Below are 22,616 nucleotides of genomic sequence, written 5' to 3'. Positions count from 1 at the left end.
GAGTATTGTGTCAGAAGTTAGTGCTTAGACCGCCATAGGGCTCTCATTAAAATGCAAAGTTCTCAAAATCCTAACTCAAGCAGTACCCTTTACAGTTCGCAAAACACTCTGATAAGGCTACTCTTTATGTCCAGAAGCAGAGATTGAAAAAAGGCAATGTTTTCAAACCCTGCAGCTAAAGAGGACCATCATTAAAGAAGGAAGAAATCAGCATATGGAGATAACAGCAGTGAGGAAGGTCCACCACCTGCAAGGATGACCTTCCAGGGCAGAGAAACCCCGCCCAGGGACCCGCTTGCACCCCAGCACAAGCCAAGGCACAGCAAACCCACTACTGCGAAGACTACAAATCCCAGCATGCCTGGCATCCAGCGAATGACAGCACGCAACGCATGCCGGGACACGTAGTCCAGTTCTAGCTCAGGAAAAGGCCAGAACGTCACGTGACGTCAGGAGGGCTCAGGAAAGGAGTCAGAACCGGTCCAGGCTCGAGTTAACCCTTCCAGAGAGCCGACCCTGGTTTCTCTGGTGACCCAGGTTTCAGGTCCCACCCCACAATCCAGCGGACCTATGGTGTGCGTTGAGTAGCCTCTCGCGTGATCCTTCACGGTTAAAGGCGAAGTACCAGAGAGCAAAAACAGGCAGACTTTAGCCCTCGAGGTGCCCGCTTGGAAGACTAGTGGTGCGCAGAACGCTATCCTGGACAGGAGCTGAGGTCGCTTCCCCTGCAGCGCCGGTGAGGACGTGGCAAGGGTCTCGACTAGCGGCTTCCCCTTCCTCCGCCCGTCGGGCCAGAGGCGCGGGAGGCGCAAAGACTGCTGGGAACGCGCATGCGCCCACCGCGGCGGGGAGTACACCTCTAACGTCTGCGGGTGCGGGGGGTGTCGGGTGTCCGCGGAGGCGCTTTGCGGCCGGTCGTGCGGGTCGGGTGCGGGCGCGCGGGCGGGCGCCCAGGCAGAGGCGCGCACAGGTGATTGACTGGCCAGCTGGCTGAGGGAGCGCCTGGTCCTCATCGCTGGCAGGTGGCGGAGCCCATTTGGGCGGCGGTGGAGGCGGCTGCGGCAGCCTGGGCGGCCGGGCTCAGGAGGCAGTCCTCGGGCCAAGGCCATGGCCCCGCGGCTGCAGCTGGAAAAGGCGGCCTGGCGCTGGGCGGAGACGGTGCGGCCCGAGGAGGTGTCGCAGGAGCACATCGAGACCGCCTACCGCATCTGGCTCGAGCCCTGCATCCGCGGCGTGTGCAGGTGAGGCCCGCGCACCGGGCCTCGCGCCCCCCTCGCGTCGGACCTTGCAAAACCAGGCCAGGGGCTGGGGGAAGGAAGACGGCGGCCCTTTGCGTGCATCTAGCAGGCATGGAGAGAACAAGGTGGAGGTTTCCTCCTTTCCGCCTTCTGGGCGACCTGGGAAAGGCAGCCTTTCCGGGCTCTGCACGGAGGTGATGCTGCTGAAAGCCCTTCAGAAAAGGTTCTGGGTTCTTATTAGAAGATGGCGGTGGAGATGGTTGAAGGCAGGAGCTGAGAGCTTAGCAAACGTTGGTGGTTGGTATATCCTGGCCACTGCTCGGTTTTTTGGTTTGTAAAACGGGAACTTCTGCGAAGTGAGCTTCATCATTGTATATGTTGTATTGGTGTTGACGCTGAAGGCGTGATCATATTTTTGGGTAGGGCGGCTTTAGGAAAACGTACGGTTAGTCTGCGTCATCGGTACCCTTCATCCCCAGTTGACCTTCCCCTCTCTCGGTAACCTAGTATTTTTTAGCCTTTTTTGGGGGATGGGGGGTCGCTCTGACTCAACACCAGTCTACCGAGTACAAAGTTTGAGCTGTTAAGTGCTGTCCTTCACTTCTACTTAGCCCGTGAACCTTGCCTTTCCTTTTAGATCGAATCCTTAGCTGTTTTACCACCTTTTAACGCGGGAACTATAGTTTGTGTCCGGAATGTTGTTGAATTGACTTGGCCAAGCCGGGCATGCTCAGTAGCCTTTGATCAAGCATTTAGTAAAGACTTTCTGGAGTTTTTACATTCCATGGTGGGATCCGGAAGGAATGGAAGTCAAGGTCTCAGACTTGGAACTTTAAGTCTAGTATGGGAAGTGAAACAAGTTAGAGAGCTTCCATAAAGCAAACGAATAATTCCAAGCTCTGGGAGTCTGGCTCACGAGGAGGGCAACAGTCAGTACTGGAATGACGTGGCCGTGTATAATAGATAAGCTTCAGTCAGTTTCTCCACATAATTAGGTTCCAGAGTAACCAAAAAATATAAACTCTTTCACTGTAATAGTTATGATTTTAATGGAAGTAAAGGAGTAGAAATTAGCTGAGATCACTATAAGGGGAATGTCACGGACATGAGTTTTAAGCTGCAATTAAAAGGTTTATATCCAAGCAGTTTTTTTCATAAACAGCTTTGAGATATAATTCACACATCATATGATTCACCCATTTAAAATGTACAACCCAGTATTTTTTATTTGTATAGTCACAGAGTTGTTCAGCCCTCAGCACAATCCGACCCCCCTAAAAGAAGCTCTGTACCCATTAGCTTGGCACTCAGTCCTCCCTGTAAACCCCACTCCCCCTCCCCCCCAGTTCGAAGTAACCACTGATATACTTTCTGCCTCTAAATTTGCCTATTCTGGCCGTTTCATGTAAATGGAATCATACAGTATGTGGACTTTTATGACTGGCTTCTTTGACAGCATAATGTTTTCAAGGATCATCCATGTTGTAGTATTTGTCAGTATTTCATTTCATTAAAAATTGTTTTGTAAAAGTTATGTAAAACGCACAACGAAATTTACCATTTTTTAAAAAAATTATTTATTTTTGGCTGCGTTGGGTCTTCGTTGCTGCTCGCAGGCTTTCTCTAGTTGCGGCGAGCGGGGGCTGCTCTTCATTGTGGTGCGCAGGTTGCTCATTGCGGTGGCTTCTCTTGTTGCGGAGCACGGGCTTAAGGCACGCACGGGCTCAAGGCACGTGGGCTTCAGTAGTTGTGGTGTGTGGGCTCAGTAGTTGTGGCTCGTGGGCTCTAGAGCGCAGGCTCAGTCGTTGTGGTGCGCGGGCTTAGTTGCTCCGCGGCATGTGGGATCTTCCCGGACCAGGGCTCGAACCGCGGTTCCCTGCATTGGCAGGCGGATTCTTAACCGCTGTGCCACCAGGGAAGTCCCACTATTTTTAAAGTATACAATTACACAGCATTAAGTACCTTTACGATATTGTACAAACATCACCATTGTTTAGTTCCAGAACTTCTTCCATCACCCTAAAAGGAAACTCCATATCCATTAAACTCCAGTCGCCTCCCATTTCCTCCTCCCCCACCCCCTGACAACCACTAATCTTTTTGTCTGTAGATTTCTTTATTCTGGATATTTTATATAAGTGGAATCATACAATACGTGGCCTTTTTTGGTCTGGCGTTCACTTAGCATAATGTTTTCAAGGATCATCCGTGTTATAGCATGTATCAGTACTTTATTCCTTTGTATGGTTGAATAATATTCCATTGTTGGATATGCCACATTTTATCTATTCATCAGTTGATGGATTTAAATTTTTTCCCCCAACTTTATTGAGGAATAATTGACAAATATAACTATATATTTAAAGTGTACAACATGATAATTTGATGGACATTGTGGAATGATTACCAAGATCAGGGCAATTAACACATCCATCATCTCACAGCATAGTTAAGTTGATGGATATTTTGGTTATTTCTGCTTTCTGGCTGTTGTGAATAGTGTTGCTATGAACATTTGTGTACAAGTTTTTGTTTGAAGACCTATTTTCAGTTCTTTGGGATATATACCTAGGAGTGGAATTGCTGGGTCATAGGATAACTATGTTTAACATTTTGAGGAACTGACAAATTGTTTTCCAAAGTGGCTGCACTATTTTACATACTCACAGACAATATCTGAAGATTCCATTTTCTCCTCATCCTTACACTGTTTTTGTCTTATAGCCATCCTAGTGGGTGTGAAGTGGTATCTCATTGTGGTTTTGCTTTGCATTTTCCTGATGACTAATAAGGTTGAGCATCTTTTCATGTGCTTATTGGCCATTTGTAGATCTTTGGAGAGAGGTCTTTTCACATCCTTTGCCCATTTTAAAATTGGATTGTCTTTATTATTGAGTTCTAAGAGTTCTGTATATATTCTGGATATAAGTGCCATGTATTTGCAAATATTTTCTCATTCTATGGGTTCTCTTTTCCCTTTTTTTTAAAAAAAATGCTTTTCTTTTTTATTTATTTATTTTTGGCTGCGTTGGGTCTTCGTTGCCGCAGGGGCTTTCTTTAGTTGCTGAGAGCGGGGGCTGCTCTTCGTTGCAGTGTTTCTCATTGTGGTGGCTTCTCGTTGCAGAGCACGGGCTCTAGGCACGCGGGCTTCAGTAGTTGTGGCACGCGGACTTCAGTAGTTGTGGCACGCGGGCTTCAGTAGTTGTGACATGCGGGCTCAGTAGTTGTGGCGCACAGGCTTAGTTGCTCCGTGGCACGTGGAGTCTTCCTGCACCAGGGCTCGAACCTGTGTCCCCTGCATTGCCAGGCAGATTCTTAACCACTGCACCACCAGGCCGTGTCCCCTGCGTTGGTGGGCAGATTCTTAACCACTGCGCCACCAGGGAAGTCCAGTTTTGCCTTCTTAGAACCAGCACATAGCACAAAGAGCCTGGGAATGTTGAGTCAGTCACCAAAGTTTTGGAAAGGGGTTAGAGTTAGGCAATGACCTGCTGTAGCGCCCCGCCCCCCTCCCCCTGTCAAAGAATGGGGAGCCTTCTGAATTCCTCCTTATTTGTTGACATCTGGTTAGAGACCGGTTTGTGATTATGAAATAAAATGGTAGAGGGACAAGAATGTTCTTAATTAGAGGGGACTAGTTTGGAAGGGAGTTCCTGAACTCAGTTAATGGACCTAACTAATCCTAAGCAACTGTCATTCTGATAGAGTGGTGACATTTGGAGTTACAGAGACAATTTGAAGTTTTCGAGGAAAATTCAGACAGTAAATGGTTATTATTGGAACCATTTCAGTAATCCTTGGTTTACCTATTCTCTCTCCCCCTCCCTCCCTCTCTTTCCTTCTCCCTTTCTCTCTCTCTCTGTGTACACACACAAATCACTTTTTAGAAATCTGGGGCTTCCCTGGTGGCGTAGTGGTTGAGAATCTGCCTGCCAATGCAGGGGACACGGGTTCGAGCCCTGGTCTGGGAAGATCCCACATGCCGCGGAGCAACTAGGCCCGTGAGCCACAATTACTGAGCCTGCGCGTCTGGAACCTGTGCTCCGCAACAAGAGAGGCCGCGATAGTGAGAAGCCCGCGCACTGTGATGAAGAGTGGCCCCCACTTGCCGCAACTAAAGAAAGCCCTCGCACAGAAACGAAGACCTAACACAGCCATATATAAATAAATAAATTAAAAAAAAAAAAAAAAAAGAAATCTGGTGCTGCATTAGGCAAAGCCTTAGTGTAGTCAGGGGTCTTCCCTGGAAGCAGGAGAGTTGGCTTGCTATCCTTCATTGATTTCTACCTGGGCTGTGTGAAATGATGTCCTAAGAGCCAAGAAACTAAAAGGTGTTGAGGGAGAAAAACAAAGCAATAACTCTTTAAATGACCACGCAGAGGGAGTAATATCTCCACCCTCCTCTCCCATTCAAATAATAAAATTTCTTTGTACTGCATAGCATCTATGAAATCATTGACTAAATTTCTGTCCATTGTGCTGGAAAACATACTCCTAAATGACAGATCCTTGGAGATCTGTCAAAACAGAGCTAAAACTACCACTCTTACCTATGGTCAGTGTAGAAGGAACTTAAGTCATTTGCACCCCTAGATACTTAGCCTACTGTTTTTTTTTTCCACTTTGCAGTTTTTGATTTGTGAAAAATTGTTTCCTTTCTATACAGTTTTGGATATCATTGCAGATGTCTCCTTTTCCTTCTTGCCCACACCATCTAATCAGCTCGAAAGTCCTATTGATTTCATTGCATTGATATGCTGGAATTCAGCTTTCTTCCATTGCTTGCATTGCCACTAAATTGGTTTAGACTAGGAATATTGTTATGTCTCAGGCTTTGTTCAGCCTTGGTCCATCATTTACATTGCTGCGAAAGCGTTTATTGGCCTAAAATCACAGCGAATAATGTCACAGGTGCTTAGCATGTCATACCAAACATTTGGGGAACCTGCCCCCTGCCTACTGCTGTAGCCACTTGGTGTTCTTATATCCATGGCCCTAGAAAAAAAGTACCTGTTAGAATTCTTCATTTTGTTTCATTGCCACAGTGTCAAACATATTCTGTGGACATGTGCCCAGAAGTATTGAAACAAAATATTGGTGCCATTTAACATTTTGAGACATTTTCTCAAGTTTTTCCAAAAGCGTTGTGTTTAACAATGAACAGACAATGACTCACTTTACCCTGTTTCATGATCAAAACTTTTTTTTTTGGCCGCACCGCGCGGCCTGTGGAACTTCCCCGACCAGGGATCAAACCTGTGCCCACTACAGCTGAAGCACAGAGTCTTAACCACTGGACCACCAGGGAAGTCCATCACCAAAACTTTTTTTGCCAATTTCATAAGTGAAAACATCTTTCATGACTGTTTTAAACTCACATTTCTCTGGAGCTGAATGTTTTCCCCTGTGTTTGTTAACTGGTCTTATAAGAAAGCTTAGAGGAAGAGGGGCAAAGCTGTTTTTAAGAATTCGGAGATCTGGGAGTTCCCTGGAAGTCTGGTGGTTAGGACTTTTCACTGCCGTGGCCCTGGGTTCAATCCCTGGTTGGGGAACTAAGATTCTGCAAGCGGCGCAGCGCGGCCAAAAAAAAAAAAAAATTAGGAGATCTGTTAGAGACTGAAATGGATTGTTGACTCTTGGAGGTAAGTTAATAACAGAAAAAGCTTCATTTCGTTAGTCCATATTTGTTAGGGTTCCTAGATACAGGTGACAGAAACTTTAATATAGTGTAAGGGAAGTGCCTCAGTTAACAAATCTAGGGAGGTGTTTGTTTTAATTCAGGAAAGATGTGGACAAATAAATCATGGCTAGGTCAGGGAAACACTTGAGCCCAGGAGAGATTCATGAACCTCTTCCAGCTGTTTCTCATGCAAATCAGCATGTTGTTTCCTTCTTAATGTTAGGACAGCTAAGCTGTCAGAAGGGTCTGCCACTGAAGAGGGATTGTCATTTTGGGGTTGTTTGTTTTCTCTTTCTCTCAGTTCCCATTTTAAATATTTTGTGAGGCTGTGTTTGGGTGCTGGATGGGAGCTGCATCTCAGCAGCTCTTGCTAGAACCACAAGAATGGAGGAACAGTTTGTTCTCAAAGAAAAAAAAAGTCAGGGGGAGCTGAAGAAACTAGGCATGTACAGTAATAGTCAACTGCCACACAAAACAAAAACCTAGTCGTAAGCCAACGGATGCATAAGTAAATGAGATACGAGTAGTGGGAGAGAGCCGGGGGAGAACCAGGATGAGTGCTCTTCGTGCTTTGTTTTTGTTTGTGATTCAGTTCTCCCTCTCTGATTCCCCTGTAGGCAGAAGGAAGGATTTCTGGGAAGAAGACCAGTGGGGAGTGGGTAGAGGGTACAGTTATAAGGTTGTAGGAACTTACTATTTCAGAGAAGGTGAATGGCATCACTCTACCTAGATTATTAAATCGGGGCTACTTGTGACCTTGAAAAAGTTACTTGCTTTTTAAGCCAGCATTAGCAAATTCACATGCTTTCTAGGGCCAAGTAAGTTGTATAAATTTGAGTCAACAGGCTAGGGTATTTACACATCAAACATGTAAACGTGTGTCCCTGTCTCACGTGTCTCAGCCTCCTTGATCTGTCTCTTCTTACACTGATGGAAACAAGTATGCAGAAGTATTTTTCTACTATAAGAAAATTGGTACAAACAGGATGATAGATGATACTTGACACCTGTAGCCTACTCCTAATGGGGATAAAAAGGAGCTTGGGGCTTTGGAGACTGAGGGAGAGGTTTTCTTCTACAGGGGGATTTCATCTAGCCTTCTGTACGTGGCATTCTGCTGCACTGCTTAGGTTGGCTTGGAAGTAATGGCTTATAATAGAAATTTTTATTTATTCATTTACTTATTTACTTATTTTTTTTTTACATTTTATTTATTTATTTATTTATTTAGAAATTCACGTTCTTTTATTTATTTATTTATTTATTTATGACTGTGTTGAGTCTTCGTTTCTGTGCGAGGGCTTTCTCTAGTTGCGGCGAGCGGGGGCCACTCTTCATCGCGGTGCGCGGGCCTCTCACTATCGCGGCCTCTCTTGTTGCGGAGCACAGCCTCCAGACGCGCAGGCTCAGTAATTGTGGCTCACGGGCCCAGTTGCTCCGTGGCATGTGGGATCTTCCCAGACCAGGGCTCGAACCCGTGTCCCCTGCATTGGCAGGCAGATTCTCAACCACTGCGCCACCAGGGAAGCCCTTATTTACTTATTTATTTATCTATCTTTAGCTGCATTGGGTCTTCGTTGCTGCGCATGGGCTTCCTCTAGTTGCTGCGAGTGGGGGCTACTCTTCGTTGCAGTGCGCAGGCTTCTCATTGTGGTGGCTTCTCGTTGCGGAGCACGGGCTCTAGGCTTGCGGGCTTCAGTAGTTGTGGTTCGCGGGCTCTAGAGCACAGGCTCAGTAGCTACGGCGCACGGGCTTAGTTGCTCCGCAACATGTGGGATTTTCCCGGACCAGGGCTCGAACCTGTGTCCCCTGCATTGGCAGGCAGATTCTTAACCACTGCGCCACCAGGGAGTCCCAATAGAAATGTTTTTATGATTTATGCTTCTTAAGTAGATTCTCCACTGCTCCAAACAAGAGAATAAATAAACAAACAAAAAAATCCTCCACAACATTGAGCCCATGTACCAAAAAAAATGGCTTGGCCTCAATTTGGAAAGCTTTAGTTGGTTAGCCTAAGCTACTTTTAATGCAGTGGCTCACCACTGACTTTGGTTTTCACCTGGAGTGTGTCCTTAGGCACCCTAAAGCCATAGGTTCTCTGGGGAGGAGGGTGGTGGCTGGTGCTTTAACACAGGTTCATCTCATCTACACAGTGATGGCATTTTAGCTGATGGAACCTTATTCAGTAATACCTCACCATCAGTTAATTTAAGAAAAGCAAAAACAAAAAAACAATGCCAGCGTAAGAAACCTATTGCGTGACATTTTTAGTTCATAGCTGTGTATTTTATTTGATCGTTGAAGCCAACTTTGGACCAAGTATACAAGATTTATTGTGTGTGTGGGAGGGGAGGAGCGTGGACAAGGAGAGCCCACTTTTGTTCATTTTCTCTATTTTGCTGTTAGGAACAGGAGACTAAAATCAGAATGGTTCTAATGGAACCGTAGTTTTCTGAGAGAATGATCTGTGCTTTTGACACACAGGAGAGTGCCTGTCTTCCCAGCCAAAACTTGTGAAGGACTTACCGCTCCCTTATTTACGAGGAGAAAACAAATTTGGTATACCTTTGAAGAGCATATTGGAAAGAGCAAGTACCTACTTACTTAGTTTTAGAGATAACATTTTCACTCTAGTTATTGATGCTAACTTTTCCTTTCTAAAGACTTTGCAGTTCAGTGCTGTGAGTTGTAATTTGGGGGTGGGGTGGGGTGTGGATCCCAGCTCCCTGACCAGGGACTGAACCCAGGCTCTTAGCAGCGAAAGTGCAGAGTCCTAACCACTGGACTGCCAGAGAATTCCCTGTAATTTTCTTTTTAAAAGAATCTTCCTTATTATTATTATTTTTTAATTTTATTTATTTATTTATTTATTTATTTATTTATTTTTGGCTGTGCTGGGTCTTCGTTTCTGTGCGAGGGCTTTCTCCAGTTGCGGCGAGCGGGGGCCACTCTTCATCGCGGTGCGCGGGCCTCTCACTATCACGGCCTCTCTTGTTGCGGAGCACAGGCTCCAGACGCGCAGGCTCAGTAATTGTGGCTCACGGGCCTAGTTGCTCCGCGGCATGTGGGATCTTCCCAGACCAGGGCTCGAACCCGTGTCCCCTGCATTGGCAGGCAGATTCTCAACCACTGCGCCACCAGGGAAGCCCTATTTATTTATTTATTTATTTATTTATTTATTTTTTAAAAAAGAATCTGCCTGGTAAGTCCTTGCCCCTATTCCAAGGAAAGATTTTAGGTTACTTTCCCCTGTCTCTGAATCAGGTTTGTTTGCTTGTTTCTTTATATCGTCTCTTGGTAGAAGAGAAAAATGACTTATGTGTAAAAGGAGAGATTTTTTTTACTTATTGTAATTCCCTTGTAGTAGTCCTTTACCATTAGAGGTGAGTTATAGGTACAAAAAATAACTCCTTTTAGATCCTCCCCCGCCCCCGCCATGGATCAGTTGTACTTTTATTTCCTTAGTAAGTTACTTTCCAACCTGGCTTTGACATAATCCTGACAAACTGCTCTTAAGTTGGCCAAACTTGTTTTCATTTTTATTTTTTAAAGCCAAGAAGACAGTGTGTTTAAGTGGAATATTAAGAACAATTATTTACTTATTTCTCGAATATGTAGTACTTCCCAGAGTTCTAAATCTGAAAGATATAAAAGGTGATGGGGGAGCATAGCAATAAAACTAATTTATTGTTAGTTTTTGCAGCCAGCAGGTAGAGGTAAACCTCCTCAAAGATGGTTGTTCCCAGATTATAGTGCGTCTTTTTATCTAAACAGACAGGTCTGTCAACCCCCACCCCCCCCCCCCACACTTTTTTTTTGGCCACACCACCTGGCATGCGGTATGGGATCTTAGTTCCCTGACCAGGGATCAAACCCGCGCCCCCTGCATTGGGAGCACAGGGTCTTAGCCACTGGACCACCAGGGAAGTCCCCTTCACACCCTTTTTTTTATTTTTAAAGATTTAATTTTATTTTTTTTTTGGCAGCGTTGGGTCTTCTTTGCTGTGTGCGGGCTTTCTCTAGTTGCGGCGAGCAGGGGCTCCTCTTCGTTGCAGCGCGCGGGCTTCTCATTGCGGTGGCTTCTCTTGTTGCGGACCACGGGCTCTAGGCACGCGGGCTTCAGTAGTTGTGGCTCGTGGGCTCAGTAGTTGTGGCTCGCGGGCTCTAGAGTGTAGGCTCAGCAGTTGTGGCGCACGGGGCTTAGTTGCTCCACGGCATGTGGGATCTTCCCGGACCAGGGCTCGAACCTGTGTCCCCTGCCTTGGCAGGTGGATTCTTAACCACTGCGCCACCAGGGAAGTCCCCCCCACACCCATTTTTAAACACTGCTTTGTTCCTTGCTTTTTTCAACTAATGATATTGTTACATATCACAACATAACAGTTTCTCCTTATCTTTTTTTCCTAATTACAGTGGTTTCCATTGCTTGGCTATATTATTTAACAGATTCCTATTGATGGGCATTTATAGTGTTTCCAATCTTTTACTGCTGTCAATAAAGCTTTAGTGGGTAACCTTCTGAAATATTCAGAACATACTGATTTAATAAACTCCTTCATAGCAAAAGAAAATCTAGGCTCGTATGTTGCAGTCAGTTGTGTATCTTAAGTCTCCTTTAATTTGGATAATTACTCAGTCTTTCTTTGTATTTCATCATATGGAGGGTTTTTTTTTTTTTAACATCTTTATTGGAGTATAATTGCTTTACAATGGTGTGTTAGTTTCTGCTTTATAACAAAGTGAATCAGCTATACATATATCCCCATATCTATATGGAGGTTTTTGAAAAGTATATAGGACACTTACTTTGCAGAAAGCTTCTCAACTTGGATTTGTCTGGTGTTGGCTTATAATTAGGTTTAGGTTATTCACTTTGGTAGGAAAACCACAGAAGTGATGTTGTGCTCTTAGTGCATCACACCAGGAGGGGCATACAGTTAATTAGACCCATTACTGGCTACTTAAACTTTGATCCTTTGGTTAGGTGGTATCTGCCAGGTTTCTCCACTGAAAGTTACTATATTTCCTTTTGTAATTAATAAACAACTTGTGCTGAGATACTTTGAGACTATGTAGATATTCTGTTACTCAAACTTTCCTACACTGGCATCCATTGACAATCCTTGCATGACTTCTTTATTAATCTGATGGATGCCAAATGGTGAATTTCTAATTCTGTCCTTTCTTCCACATTGATAGTTGGCTTTCTTCTTTAAGGAGGAGATTTCTCATCCATCCATCCATTCACCCACCTTACTATGGATTCCTACATTATTGAGCAGGTTGTAATCCGATCATTATTTTGTTGCTCAGATTGTTCCAGATTTGGGTACTGGGAGCCCCATCCAAGCTCTTCCTTTTAACATGTCCCCCTCATTCTTTGAATACATCCTTATTTTGGGGGCACAGCAATATGTCCATGTTTATCTTGCCCAGGCTTCAAATTGGCCATTTCTCCCAGGAGCTCTGGGTTCTTCGAGTGGGGAATATTTATAAATCAAGATCTGCTTGCTGGGTGTGTTCATGTTCCTGCTTTTAGGCCCTTGGCTGACAAAAAAGCTGTCTCGTTTAGGCTGCCCAATTAAATCTAAATTTCAGATAGACAACAAATACTTTTTAAAATATAAATATGTCATTTATCTGAAATTCAAATAACTTCTGTCCTGTATTTTATCTGGCAACACTAATCTACCTGTCTGTATATATTAAGACCCTGTGGATTTTGATTTAACACCTGTTATTCCTAATCAATACTGCAGGGTTGGTTTTATTCTTCTTCCCTTATTTGTAACTTTCCTCTCCAAAACTTGATTCCCTTCATCCCCAGTATACATGTACTTATTTGTTCAATTGCAGAATGCACAGAAAGTTTCAGAATTGTTAACCCATGTATCTTTGAAAAGGAAGCTATTAAATAAGTTTGTTGTTTGTTCCTTATGTCTTTATCCTGACACTAATAAACTTGCTAATGACCAAGTTCAAGTTACTTGGGTCAGTGCCCCACCCTCTTCCTTTCAGTGTATGTTACTCAGTTGAAATATGTTATTGTTTGTGTTGAATTTAGGGTTCCCTCCATCCTTACTGATTTGTGTGTAACATTCACATGGCCCCCAAATTCAGCAATGTATGGAATGGTATATTCAGGAAAGTGTCCAACGCTTCTTTTTTTAAAAAAATCTTAATCCTACTCATGTTCTACAGGTAACCAGTTTCACTAGTCTCTGATTTATCCTTTTGGTGTTTTTCTTTTTTTTATACTGTTATTTTTTTATTGAAGTATTGTTGATTTACAATGTTGTGTTAATTACTGTACAGCAAAGTGATTCAGTTATACACATGCATATATACATTTGTGTTTTTCTTTTTGCTCAAATGAGCAGATACATGTATATTTTATTTCCCCATCTTTCTTAACACAAAAAATGGCATGCTATAGATAACTCTTTTGCACTTTGCTTTTTGCTCATTAATGTATTCTAGAAATTACATCAGTTCACAGAGATCGTCATGTGTTTTTCCTGTCACAGTTGTGTGGTACTCCATTGTGTGGATGTACCATATTCCCTATGTTTGGTCATTTGGGTTGTTTCCAGTATTTTGCAATCACAAACAATGCTGTAATGAATAACCTAGTGTATGTGTTTTTGCACTGTTGGAGGTCCATCTTCAGGATGAATTCTTAGAAGTGAAATGGATAGGTCAGAAAGTAGGTGTGTATGTAGATTTGTTAGCAGTTGCAAAATTCCCTTCTGTACGAGTCCTACCAGCTGGCATTCTCATCAGCAGTAGATGAGTTCTGTTTCCCCACAGCCTCACAGACTGGGTGTGGTATTATGCTTTCTCAGTTTTGCTAATCTTATAGATGAGAAATAGAATTTTAAAAATGGTATCATTATAGTTTTAATTTGCATATTTCTTACCATGGAACTATGGTATTTTTTAATCATACAATATTTTTTCATAGACGAAACTGCAAAGGAAATCCGAATTGCTTGGTTGGGATTGGTGAGCACATTTGGTTAGGAGAAATAGATGAAAATAGTTTTCATAACATTGACGACCCCAACTGTGAGAGGAGAAAAAAGGTAAGCCATCGTTTTTTAAGAGATTTCTATCTGGCATTCTTGTGTGTTTTATATTGTGCCTTATGATCAGAAACCATTACTGATTTCAGGTAACCTAAGCAGCTCTAAGAGCAGTAGTGGAATTTAAGACTCTAAACCACTTGAATTGGAACAGTTCTTAATGGTATGCTTTAAAACAGGTAGCTATGTAATCCAGTAAGCCTTTAACTAATAGTTTTAGTTCAATGCTGATTCTGTGTTTGCTTTAACGTAGCATGTTTTATTTTGAGCTCTTTTTAAGTCTCTTTAAAGGAGGTGGTAAATCCAGGGAACAAGCTCCCATAATGATATTACTTTGTTTTCTTGGGCTTGTATTTTTACATATTATACATACAGCAGAAGTTTTACCTTTTTTTTTTTTTTTATGGTAATACACATTAATACTTTCTAACGATAAAGCCTGGCGTTTACAAAATAGTCACCTGTATAGGTATTTTCTCTCTTAAAAAGAATGATTCTTTGTAAGTTCAGGAATTCTCAGCCTTATCTTTGGAAAATGTTGCAACTAACTCCCTCCATCCCCCCATCTCCCAGATCTATAGGATAAAAAGGAACTTTTCTGGAAGTTTCACTTTGTCATTCTACTGAATGCTGGGCTCTTAGGAATATAGCAAATGAAAAACCTATGTACACGTGTTTAAAATTGATGTTTCCTAGAGCCAGCTGTTCTCTAAGCTTAGATTTAAGTGGCTGGAGAAGACTAGAGATGCTGTCCTAAGTCTTTCCCACTCCCATAGTCAACCCAAATGGGGCTTTCATGATAATTATGCCCTAACCTTTCCTGAGAGAGGCTCACAGGGTTTAGTGGTTGAGGCAGTTTAACACATTTTTAATCAAATTAAAAAAAATACTTCTCATAATTTTTTTATTTAAGGGGAAACTGGTTTTATAATTGTAAATTTTGTGTTTTTGTAGAACTCATTTGTGGGCCTCACTAACCTTGGAGCTACTTGTTATGTCAACACATTTCTTCAAGTGTGGTTTCTTAACCTGGAGCTTCGGCAGGCGCTCTACTTATGTCCAAGCACCTGTAGTGACTACATGATGGGAGATGGTATCCAAGAAGAGAAAGGTGAGTGGGGAATGGGTATGGGGAGGGCTTACTGCTGAGCTTATTGCTAGCTAGACCACTTTGAACCAACCATATAGAGGAAACTTAAACTACAATTTCCCTCTGTAGTACACTGTGATTGCAGTCCATTAAGTTCTAGTGATTGAGAGAAATCAGTCAGTAAAGCAGACAAGGTTACTCTTTTACCTAGTTTGAGAGACTTAATAAATACTTCAGTGTACCCACAGCCTTTTGTCTTGATTCCCAAATAGGCTGACTTACAAAATATCCTCTAAAATTAAGATTAAATTAACCACCCTTGGCAAAGCAAGCTGCTAATATGCGACTACACTCATTGCACATTTAGAAATCAGCTTCAGACTGTTCTAGTGGAATTATTTAGTTTTTTTATGCATAATATGTGGATTGTTATTCCTAATTGATATTTCTATTTAGAGATTATTCTCTTTGAGATGGAACTTCCATGGAATGACCAGCTTTTTCTTCTTCTCAAAGCTGGGGGATAGAGGGAAGTGAGTATAAGATTACACAGGTCTAGGAGCTCCAGGTTGGGAACCTTTGACTCTTGTTCTCATTTGTAAATCCTGTGCTGTCTTTTATGTGATCTGATTTGGGCACACAGCTCATGTCTTTGGCTCTGAGAGAGAAAAGATAGGGTTCCTAAGCCCCACATCTTCCTTCTTGCTGCTCTTTAGATAATGGTAATGCTTTTGGTCCTTGTTAACAGTACAAAACAGTGCTTAAAAATTCTTAAGTTTGTTTCCCCAAAGCTTTATTCCTATAGTTCTGAATATTTAAATCTAGATTAATAGTATAGAAGGTATTGATATTTAAAGAATTAGTGTATGTGAAGGATGAGTAATGGAAAATGGATCATTTTTAATTTTAGCATTGTTTTTGCTGAAGAATAAATTTACCAATGAGAAGATAGCTAAATAACAAGTGGAAGGTAAATGTCTATTTTGTAAAATGATGTACCATGGCCGCCTTTGGGTATTGTGGTTTTAATATGTATCTTCAAGAGATGTGGTTTGTTTTGTTTTGTTTTTTAAATTTCTAAACACTTAGATTTTACCATTTCACCAAAGTCCTTAACCTTGTTCTCGGATAAGAGTGTGCATTTCTGGTGCTATTAGCGGACACAGTGCAGTGTAGTGAGAAGGGTTTGTGTTGGAAATGATGGGACTTGAGTTCTAGTCCCAGTTCCACTACTCCCTTATTTTACAGATAGGAAAACCAGCAGAGGATAAGTTATTTAAGATCTCATGTAGTATCTAACCTGTAAAATAAGAAAGTTGGAGTAGATACAAACTTACCTGAAGGGCTTTTAACATCCTGTAAAGCCCCTGCACCCCAGGAAGTAAGATTTTTATCTTTATTTTACAAATGAACTATTGACTTCCTTTTCACAATTGGTGAGTCACAATTGGTAGTAAAGAGATAAACCATTCAGACCAATCAGGAGACAAACTACACGACGATTTGAACTGACAAAAAATTATTAATAGGAAATTAGAGTAACAGGGGAATTGGTTAGTAAGAATTAAAGAGGACTTGAAAAAACACAGGTGTAGCAGATGGGGGAGCAGCCACTACCCCAAGGGCTGAAAAAGAAGACAGAAGGAGGAGTCCCACACCCCCACTGACCAGGCCTGAGATCCAGACCTCACTGGAGAAAGCGCTGCCTGCCCGAGCTCGCTGGATGGCCAAGAAGGTGCTGAGATGCCTCAGTGGGTTTCCTTGCTGGAAACTGTCCTCAGGGAGGTACTGGGCCTTGGAATCTCTTGCAGAGAGTGTCCAGGAGGTCATTCACAGGGTGGTCATTCAGGAGGAAATGCTCACAAGAGGCACCCTACTGAAGCTACCGGAGGAGGTGCGGGGAGAAGCTGCTGGCCACTGCTGGCTGAGGGAGCCCACGGAGCCTGGTGAGACTCACAGTGGAACCCTGGAGCGCCCTCTACTGACAAGACTCAACTTTACACTAGCTGGCAAAGGAGGAATCTTTGCAGAGCTCATCTCTGTTAGCACAGAGCAAGCAAAGAAAGGGTGGATTTGGAGCCGAGAGGCAATTAATCGATAACTGGCACAGAAGAGAATACACAAATCTTTTAGGGCTCTTGAGATTCATGCTTCCTATTTGCATACCTTCTCCGAACTCACTAAAACTTGAAACTAAATTTTAAGATTTTTAACAGTAAATTGTTATATTGTTCATTCAAGTTTGAATCAGTGTGCTTGAGATTGCTGTCATTTGCTCTGTTTGTGGCAAGTTCACATTAATGAGATTATATTAAAGTATTTGGCCATTTAATGCAAATAGTAAATACAGTGTATGGTTTTTGTTACTGGATTGGATGTTTCGGTGTGATTTGACACTCTAGAAGCCATAGTCATGATTGCTATTGTTGTTGTAACATATGTATAGCCTCTTGCCTTTAGGGGATGCATATAGACAACCATGGCTGCCTCATGACTTCCAAAAGATGTGATTACTGATTTCTTTTAAAGTTTTAAAACTATAATAAAACATTATTATAGTTTGGATATAAGGGTGTTTAATTATAATTATGTTCTCATGTGAAGAGGAGTACATATTTTTAAAAAGTAGCAGTTTTTAAAAGAACAAACATTTCTTTAATAGATTATGAGCCTCAAACAATTTGTGAGCATCTCCAGTACTTATTTGCCTTGTTGCAAAACAGTAATAGGCGATACATTGATCCATCGGGATTTGTTAAAGCTTTGGGCTTGGACACAGGGCAGCAGCAGGTAAGAACCTTTTATTTTTTTAAATATAAAAAGCATTCCTTACAACCTTTATCGAAAGAAATGAAGAAATTTTTAAAAATTAATTTTTTTCTATTTTATTTACTGTTCAGTATATTATACATTTTCCTTGATCTCATTTCTGAAAATCCATATGTGGGCACAAACTGATCCAGCATAGCTCTAGTCCTTGTTCCAAAATGCTAAGTTCAAAGTACAGATAGTTTCTGGATTATTTTACTTATTACTGTTTGTAACAGAACTTGAAAAGCAAGGTATGATTTTTTTTCTTTTTATTAACCCAAACCTGTATTGTAGGATGCCCAAGAATTTTCAAAGCTCTTTATGTCTCTTTTGGAAGATACTTTGTCTAAACAAAAGAATCCCGATGTGAGGAACATTGTGCAACAGCAGTTCTGTGGGGAATATGCTTATGTAACTGTGTAAGTGTGTTTCCACTTTTTCATCATACATTTTATTCTAAGGCGGTTGCTTCTGTGTCTTCTAGTTCAGTTCCAGGTTATGGATTTAGTGGCCTATCATGGGACCTAAAGTATTTATAGTAATACGTTTCCATGGGAACATGTAAACAACTGACTAGATAATTGCAGTTGAACCCATCCAGGTGTTGGGAACTGTTTCTGGTTGAGCTCTTGCTGTTTATTTCATGGCTGTGGTCTGGGCTGAAAGCGTGAGACTGGAGCCTGCTGGAGTACTAAAAGTAAAACAACTCTTAAACTTCTTCCTAAGCATAAAATGCATGGCCTCATCAATCACTTTGTTTTTATTTTTTGAATATACATAGTGTAGATAATTTCTATGACAGAATTAAGGTAATAAATGCTTCTTTGTGTATTCCCAGGATGTAGTACAGTAGAACGTTATTGCTTTTCCCACTCTGATCTTAATTTTATCACTCTGCTTTATTATAGGTGCAATCAGTGTGGCAGAGAATCTAAGCTTTTATCAAAGTTTTATGAACTGGAGTTAAATATCCAAGGCCACAAACAGTTAACAGATTGTATCTCAGAATTTTTGAAGGTATTCAGATTTTGGCGTATATGTTGTTTCTGCTCATTAACACTATTCTGAATGTCTTTGATTTTATGAATAAATTCATCATTTCAACTTTTTCTACATATGAGTGTCTCTGTTTAATGATGTAGAAGAAACTTTGTAAATTATAAAGTATTGAAGTAGGCTGCATTTAAAATAATTTTTGACTGTTTCAGTTTGTTTTATATGTAGAGTTATGTATGTGCAAAAACTCGTGTGATTGGGGTGTAACAGAGTAAGAAAATGTAAGTGATGTTACCATAAGGTTAATTTACTTTTTCATTTAATGAGAACTAGAAAGTGTTGAATGCACATATTTTTTTACATCAAATATGGCCATTCTTCAGCCTCTCCACTCCATATCTCTCTGTGTGTGTGTGTGTGTGTTTATTTGGGCCACACCAGGCGGCATGCGGGATCTTAGTTCCCCAACCAGGGATTGAACCCGTGCACCGTGCATTGGGAGCGCGGATCCTTAACCACTGGACAGCCTGGGAAGTCCCTCTTTGTATATTTAGATTTATGCAGAGACAGGGAAATGGTTCCCCTTTGCTCGGAGTGGAAAAGTTGCTAAGAGGCAGCCTTTGTTATCATGTAGGAACAGACACATAGCATGGTATTGATAGGTGAGCTTATTATATAGCTTCCTTTCTTAAAATATTTTTGTACTTTTCCTCCTCCTTTAGCACAACCATTAGCATGCTTGAAGTTCTCATTTATTGGGTTCATTCAGCTAAATATTGAGTGCTTACTGGGTTCAGGCAGTGTTTCAGCTGTTGGGAATAACCATATGGAACAAAACAGACATTTTTGCCTTTAAGAAGCTTATAGTGATAGTGGTATGGGGACCAGTGACGGACAATAAAATAAATGGAAGTAAAACATCTAGTGTGTCAACTGTAATAAGGGCTGTGGAGAAAACTAAAGCAGGGAAGGGGCATGGAGAACGTGGAGTGTGATTGAAGGTGGAGTAGTGAGTCATCCAAGAATTGGGGAAAAGAGTGTCTGGAGCAGATGAAATAGCAAGTGTAGCACATGAGACAAGAATGTGCCTGGTGGTTTGAGGAATAGCAAGGAGGTCAGTGTGGTTGAAACATAGGGAGGATGATAGACGATGACATTGTGGAGGTAACTAAGGACCATATCAGACAGGACCTGGTAGACCTTTGTTGGAAATCTGACTCTGAGTGAGATGAGATACCATGTAGGGCTGTATGCATAGGAGTGATGTAATCTGTTTCAACAGGATAACTCTGGTTGCTGTCTTGAGAATAGGCTGATGGTGGGGCAAGGGCAGACAGAAGGAGTTGATGGTGGCTTGGACCAAGGGTTAGCTGGAGAGGTGATAAGCAGTGTTTGGATATTTCAAAGTAGAGCTGATAAAATTGTAGATTGGATATGGAGAAAAAGAGGAGTCAGGGATTACTAAGGTTTTGTCCTGAGCAACTGGAAGAATAAAGTTGGCATAACTAAGATGTGAAGGAGTGTGGGAAGAGCAGGTTTGGCAGAGGAATTAGGAATTTGCAGTGGAGCATGTTAGATTTGATAGGTGTAGTTCAGGGGAGAAGTCAGGGCTTGATCAAATCACCAAGGGCATGAGAGGGATGAAGACCAAGGACTGAACCCTGGGGCATTCAAACATTAAGAGATCAGAGAGACAGGGGAGCAGCTAGTCAAAGATGCTGAGGGGGATGTGAGTTGAGTAAATAGGTGAGTGTGGCTTCCTGGATCAAATGAATAAAGTGGTGGTACTAGTATTGTATTACTGTATTTATTGTCTTGTAGTGTAATCTGTACCAAAAAGCTGTTATGGAAACATAAAGGAAGTTGAGGTCTATCCCGATGGAGCCTTTTCTGTATACCTACAGCATTGGAAACGCCTCATAGAGTAACTATGTGGTTTCCTTTACTCATAGAACTACCTGTTATATCTGTGGAAAGAACTAACTATAAGACAGTAGCTGCCAAGTAAACTGTGAAAAACCTAACAGTCAAACTTTTTTTTATCTTAGGTATTGGCATATCCCAACGATCTGTACTGTTGTAGGGTGTGATAGCTTAGGAATGAGTATGATTTGAACTTAATACAGTTTTAGAGAGTGTCAAATTCAGAACCAGGCAGATCCATCTCCTGACCCTAAACATGGTCCTACAGTAAATTGCTTGAGGAAACTGGATCCCAAAGGTTACAGGTGGGGAATTTTGAAATGTGTCTGTATTCCATTGGAGATCAAAGAAGCCCAACTAAAAGAATTGTGGACTGACTGACATGACAGCTGTGGATTGAGCAAAACTTCTTTTTGAAAGGGCTATCTTATCTTAAAGATTATGACTTTGGAGATTATCACTAAAATAATCACTAAGGTGATTGGCAGTGGAAAGAATCAGAACATGTGAAATTCCTTAAAAATTTATTGACTTAAATAATTTTGCCTATGTTACACATAATAAAAAAAAACCCTTTACACTTTGTGCAGAAAGTCAGCATAAAAAAAAAAAAGAAACATAAAGGAAAAATTTAAAAAGAAACCACCATTAGCTCTAACATTGCGTTTTTCTGCACTTAGTTTTACGTCATGAATGTGGTTCAGTAACTTTAACTGTGTGTGTGTGTTTGAAATTTGTATATATAATTTCATATTCATTGCCCATATGTAGTTTCCGCCCATTTTCACTGTTTTAAAATTAATTTTGCTGCATCAAAGTACCTATGATTTCTTTTTATTTATTTATTTATTTATTTATTTATTTATTTATTTATGGCTGCGTTGGGTCTTCGTTGCTGCGCGCAGGCTTTCTCTAGTTGCGGTGAGCGGGGGCTACTCTTTGTTGCGGTGCGTGGGCACGAGCTTCTTACTGCGGTGGCTTCTCTTGTTGCAGAGCACGGGCTCTAGGTGCACAGGCTTCAGTAGTTGTGGCTCGCGGGTTCTAGCGCGCAGGCTCAGTAGTTGTGGCGCACGGGCTTAGTTGCTCGAAGGCATGTGGGATCTTCCCAGACCAGGGCTCGAACCCGTGTCCCCTGCATTGGCCGGCGGATTCTTAACCACTGCGCCACCAGGGAAGCCCCTTATGATTTCTTTTTTAAACCTACTTCCTTACAGTTCCCAGAATTGGGATTATCAGGAGAAAAGATCTAAAGCCAAGTATTTTTAAAATCATACATTTTGGAAAGAGAAACATCAGTTTTAAATCATTGTATACAAATTAATGTCACTGCTAAGCTAATACAATCTTATGTGTCCTTCGTTATTTATAATAACTTGATCTTAAAGAGCTTGAATAGAAGCTATTAACTAAAATGAAATTATAATGTGCATCGTAGGGTTGATCACTTGAAAAAAATCTTTTCTTTTTTTTAAACTAATGTGTCTTATTCCTGATCAGGAAGAAAAATTAGAAGGAGACAATCGATACTTTTGTGAAAACTGTCAAAGCAAACAGAATGCAACAAGGAAGATCCGACTCCTTAGTCTTCCTTGTACTCTGAACTTACAGCTAATGCGTTTTGTCTTTGACAGGTAAATATGTGCATGTCGTAGTGTTTGTTGCTCACTGTGGACTAGTATGTACAGATTTTACCATAGATAAGATAGTAAAATGCTTATAATTTGAAACTCAAGATTTGGGGATGAAAGTTACAGCCTGTCATAATTAAGAACTAGAAAAATAGAGAATCCTTA

At 41.7% G+C, this 22,616-nt stretch overlaps 2 protein-coding genes and 1 non-coding gene across 12 annotated transcripts in view; 2 read left to right on the top strand and 1 right to left on the bottom strand.

Annotated features, from left to right (window-relative positions):
- The window catches only part of LDLRAD2 (low density lipoprotein receptor class A domain containing 2), a 42,207-nt gene extending 41,098 nt beyond the window's left edge, over positions 1-1,109 (bottom strand). Inside the window, exon 1 of the mRNA XM_036828737.1 lies at positions 626-1,109. Coding sequence (XP_036684632.1) covers positions 626-1,109 — 484 coding nt within the window. The remainder of the gene's footprint in view (positions 1-625) is intronic.
- USP48 (ubiquitin specific peptidase 48) overlaps positions 488-22,616 on the top strand; it is a 72,192-nt gene continuing 50,063 nt past the window's right edge. For 8 of the 10 annotated variants that reach the window (XR_005019210.1, XR_005019212.1, XM_036845918.1 and 5 more), the window contains exons 1-7: positions 861-1,241; positions 13,883-14,003; positions 14,958-15,114; positions 17,756-17,883; positions 18,199-18,323; positions 18,813-18,921; positions 22,321-22,454. Coding sequence is in view for 8 of the 10 variants with exons in the window: in XM_036845918.1 (XP_036701813.1) it covers positions 1,108-1,241; positions 13,883-14,003; positions 14,958-15,114; positions 17,756-17,883; positions 18,199-18,323; positions 18,813-18,921; positions 22,321-22,454 (908 nt within the window). In the remaining 2 variants the exon portion in view is untranslated. Of the gene's footprint in view, positions 737-860; positions 1,242-13,660; positions 13,742-13,882; positions 14,004-14,955; positions 15,115-17,755; positions 17,884-18,198; positions 18,324-18,812; positions 18,922-22,320; positions 22,455-22,616 lie in introns of those variants that run through there. The other 2 variants (XM_036845901.1, XM_036845929.1) reach the window with 2 other exon arrangements.
- LOC118887361 lies at positions 20,763-20,896 on the top strand. Its single transcript, XR_005017985.1, has one exon. It is a non-coding gene; the product is annotated as a small nucleolar RNA SNORA18 (small nucleolar RNA).

This window comes from Balaenoptera musculus, chromosome 1, assembly GCF_009873245.2.
Source record: "Balaenoptera musculus isolate JJ_BM4_2016_0621 chromosome 1, mBalMus1.pri.v3, whole genome shotgun sequence".
Lineage (NCBI taxonomy): Eukaryota > Metazoa > Chordata > Mammalia > Artiodactyla > Balaenopteridae > Balaenoptera > Balaenoptera musculus.
This window is presented reverse-complemented; position numbering and strand designations above follow the sequence as displayed.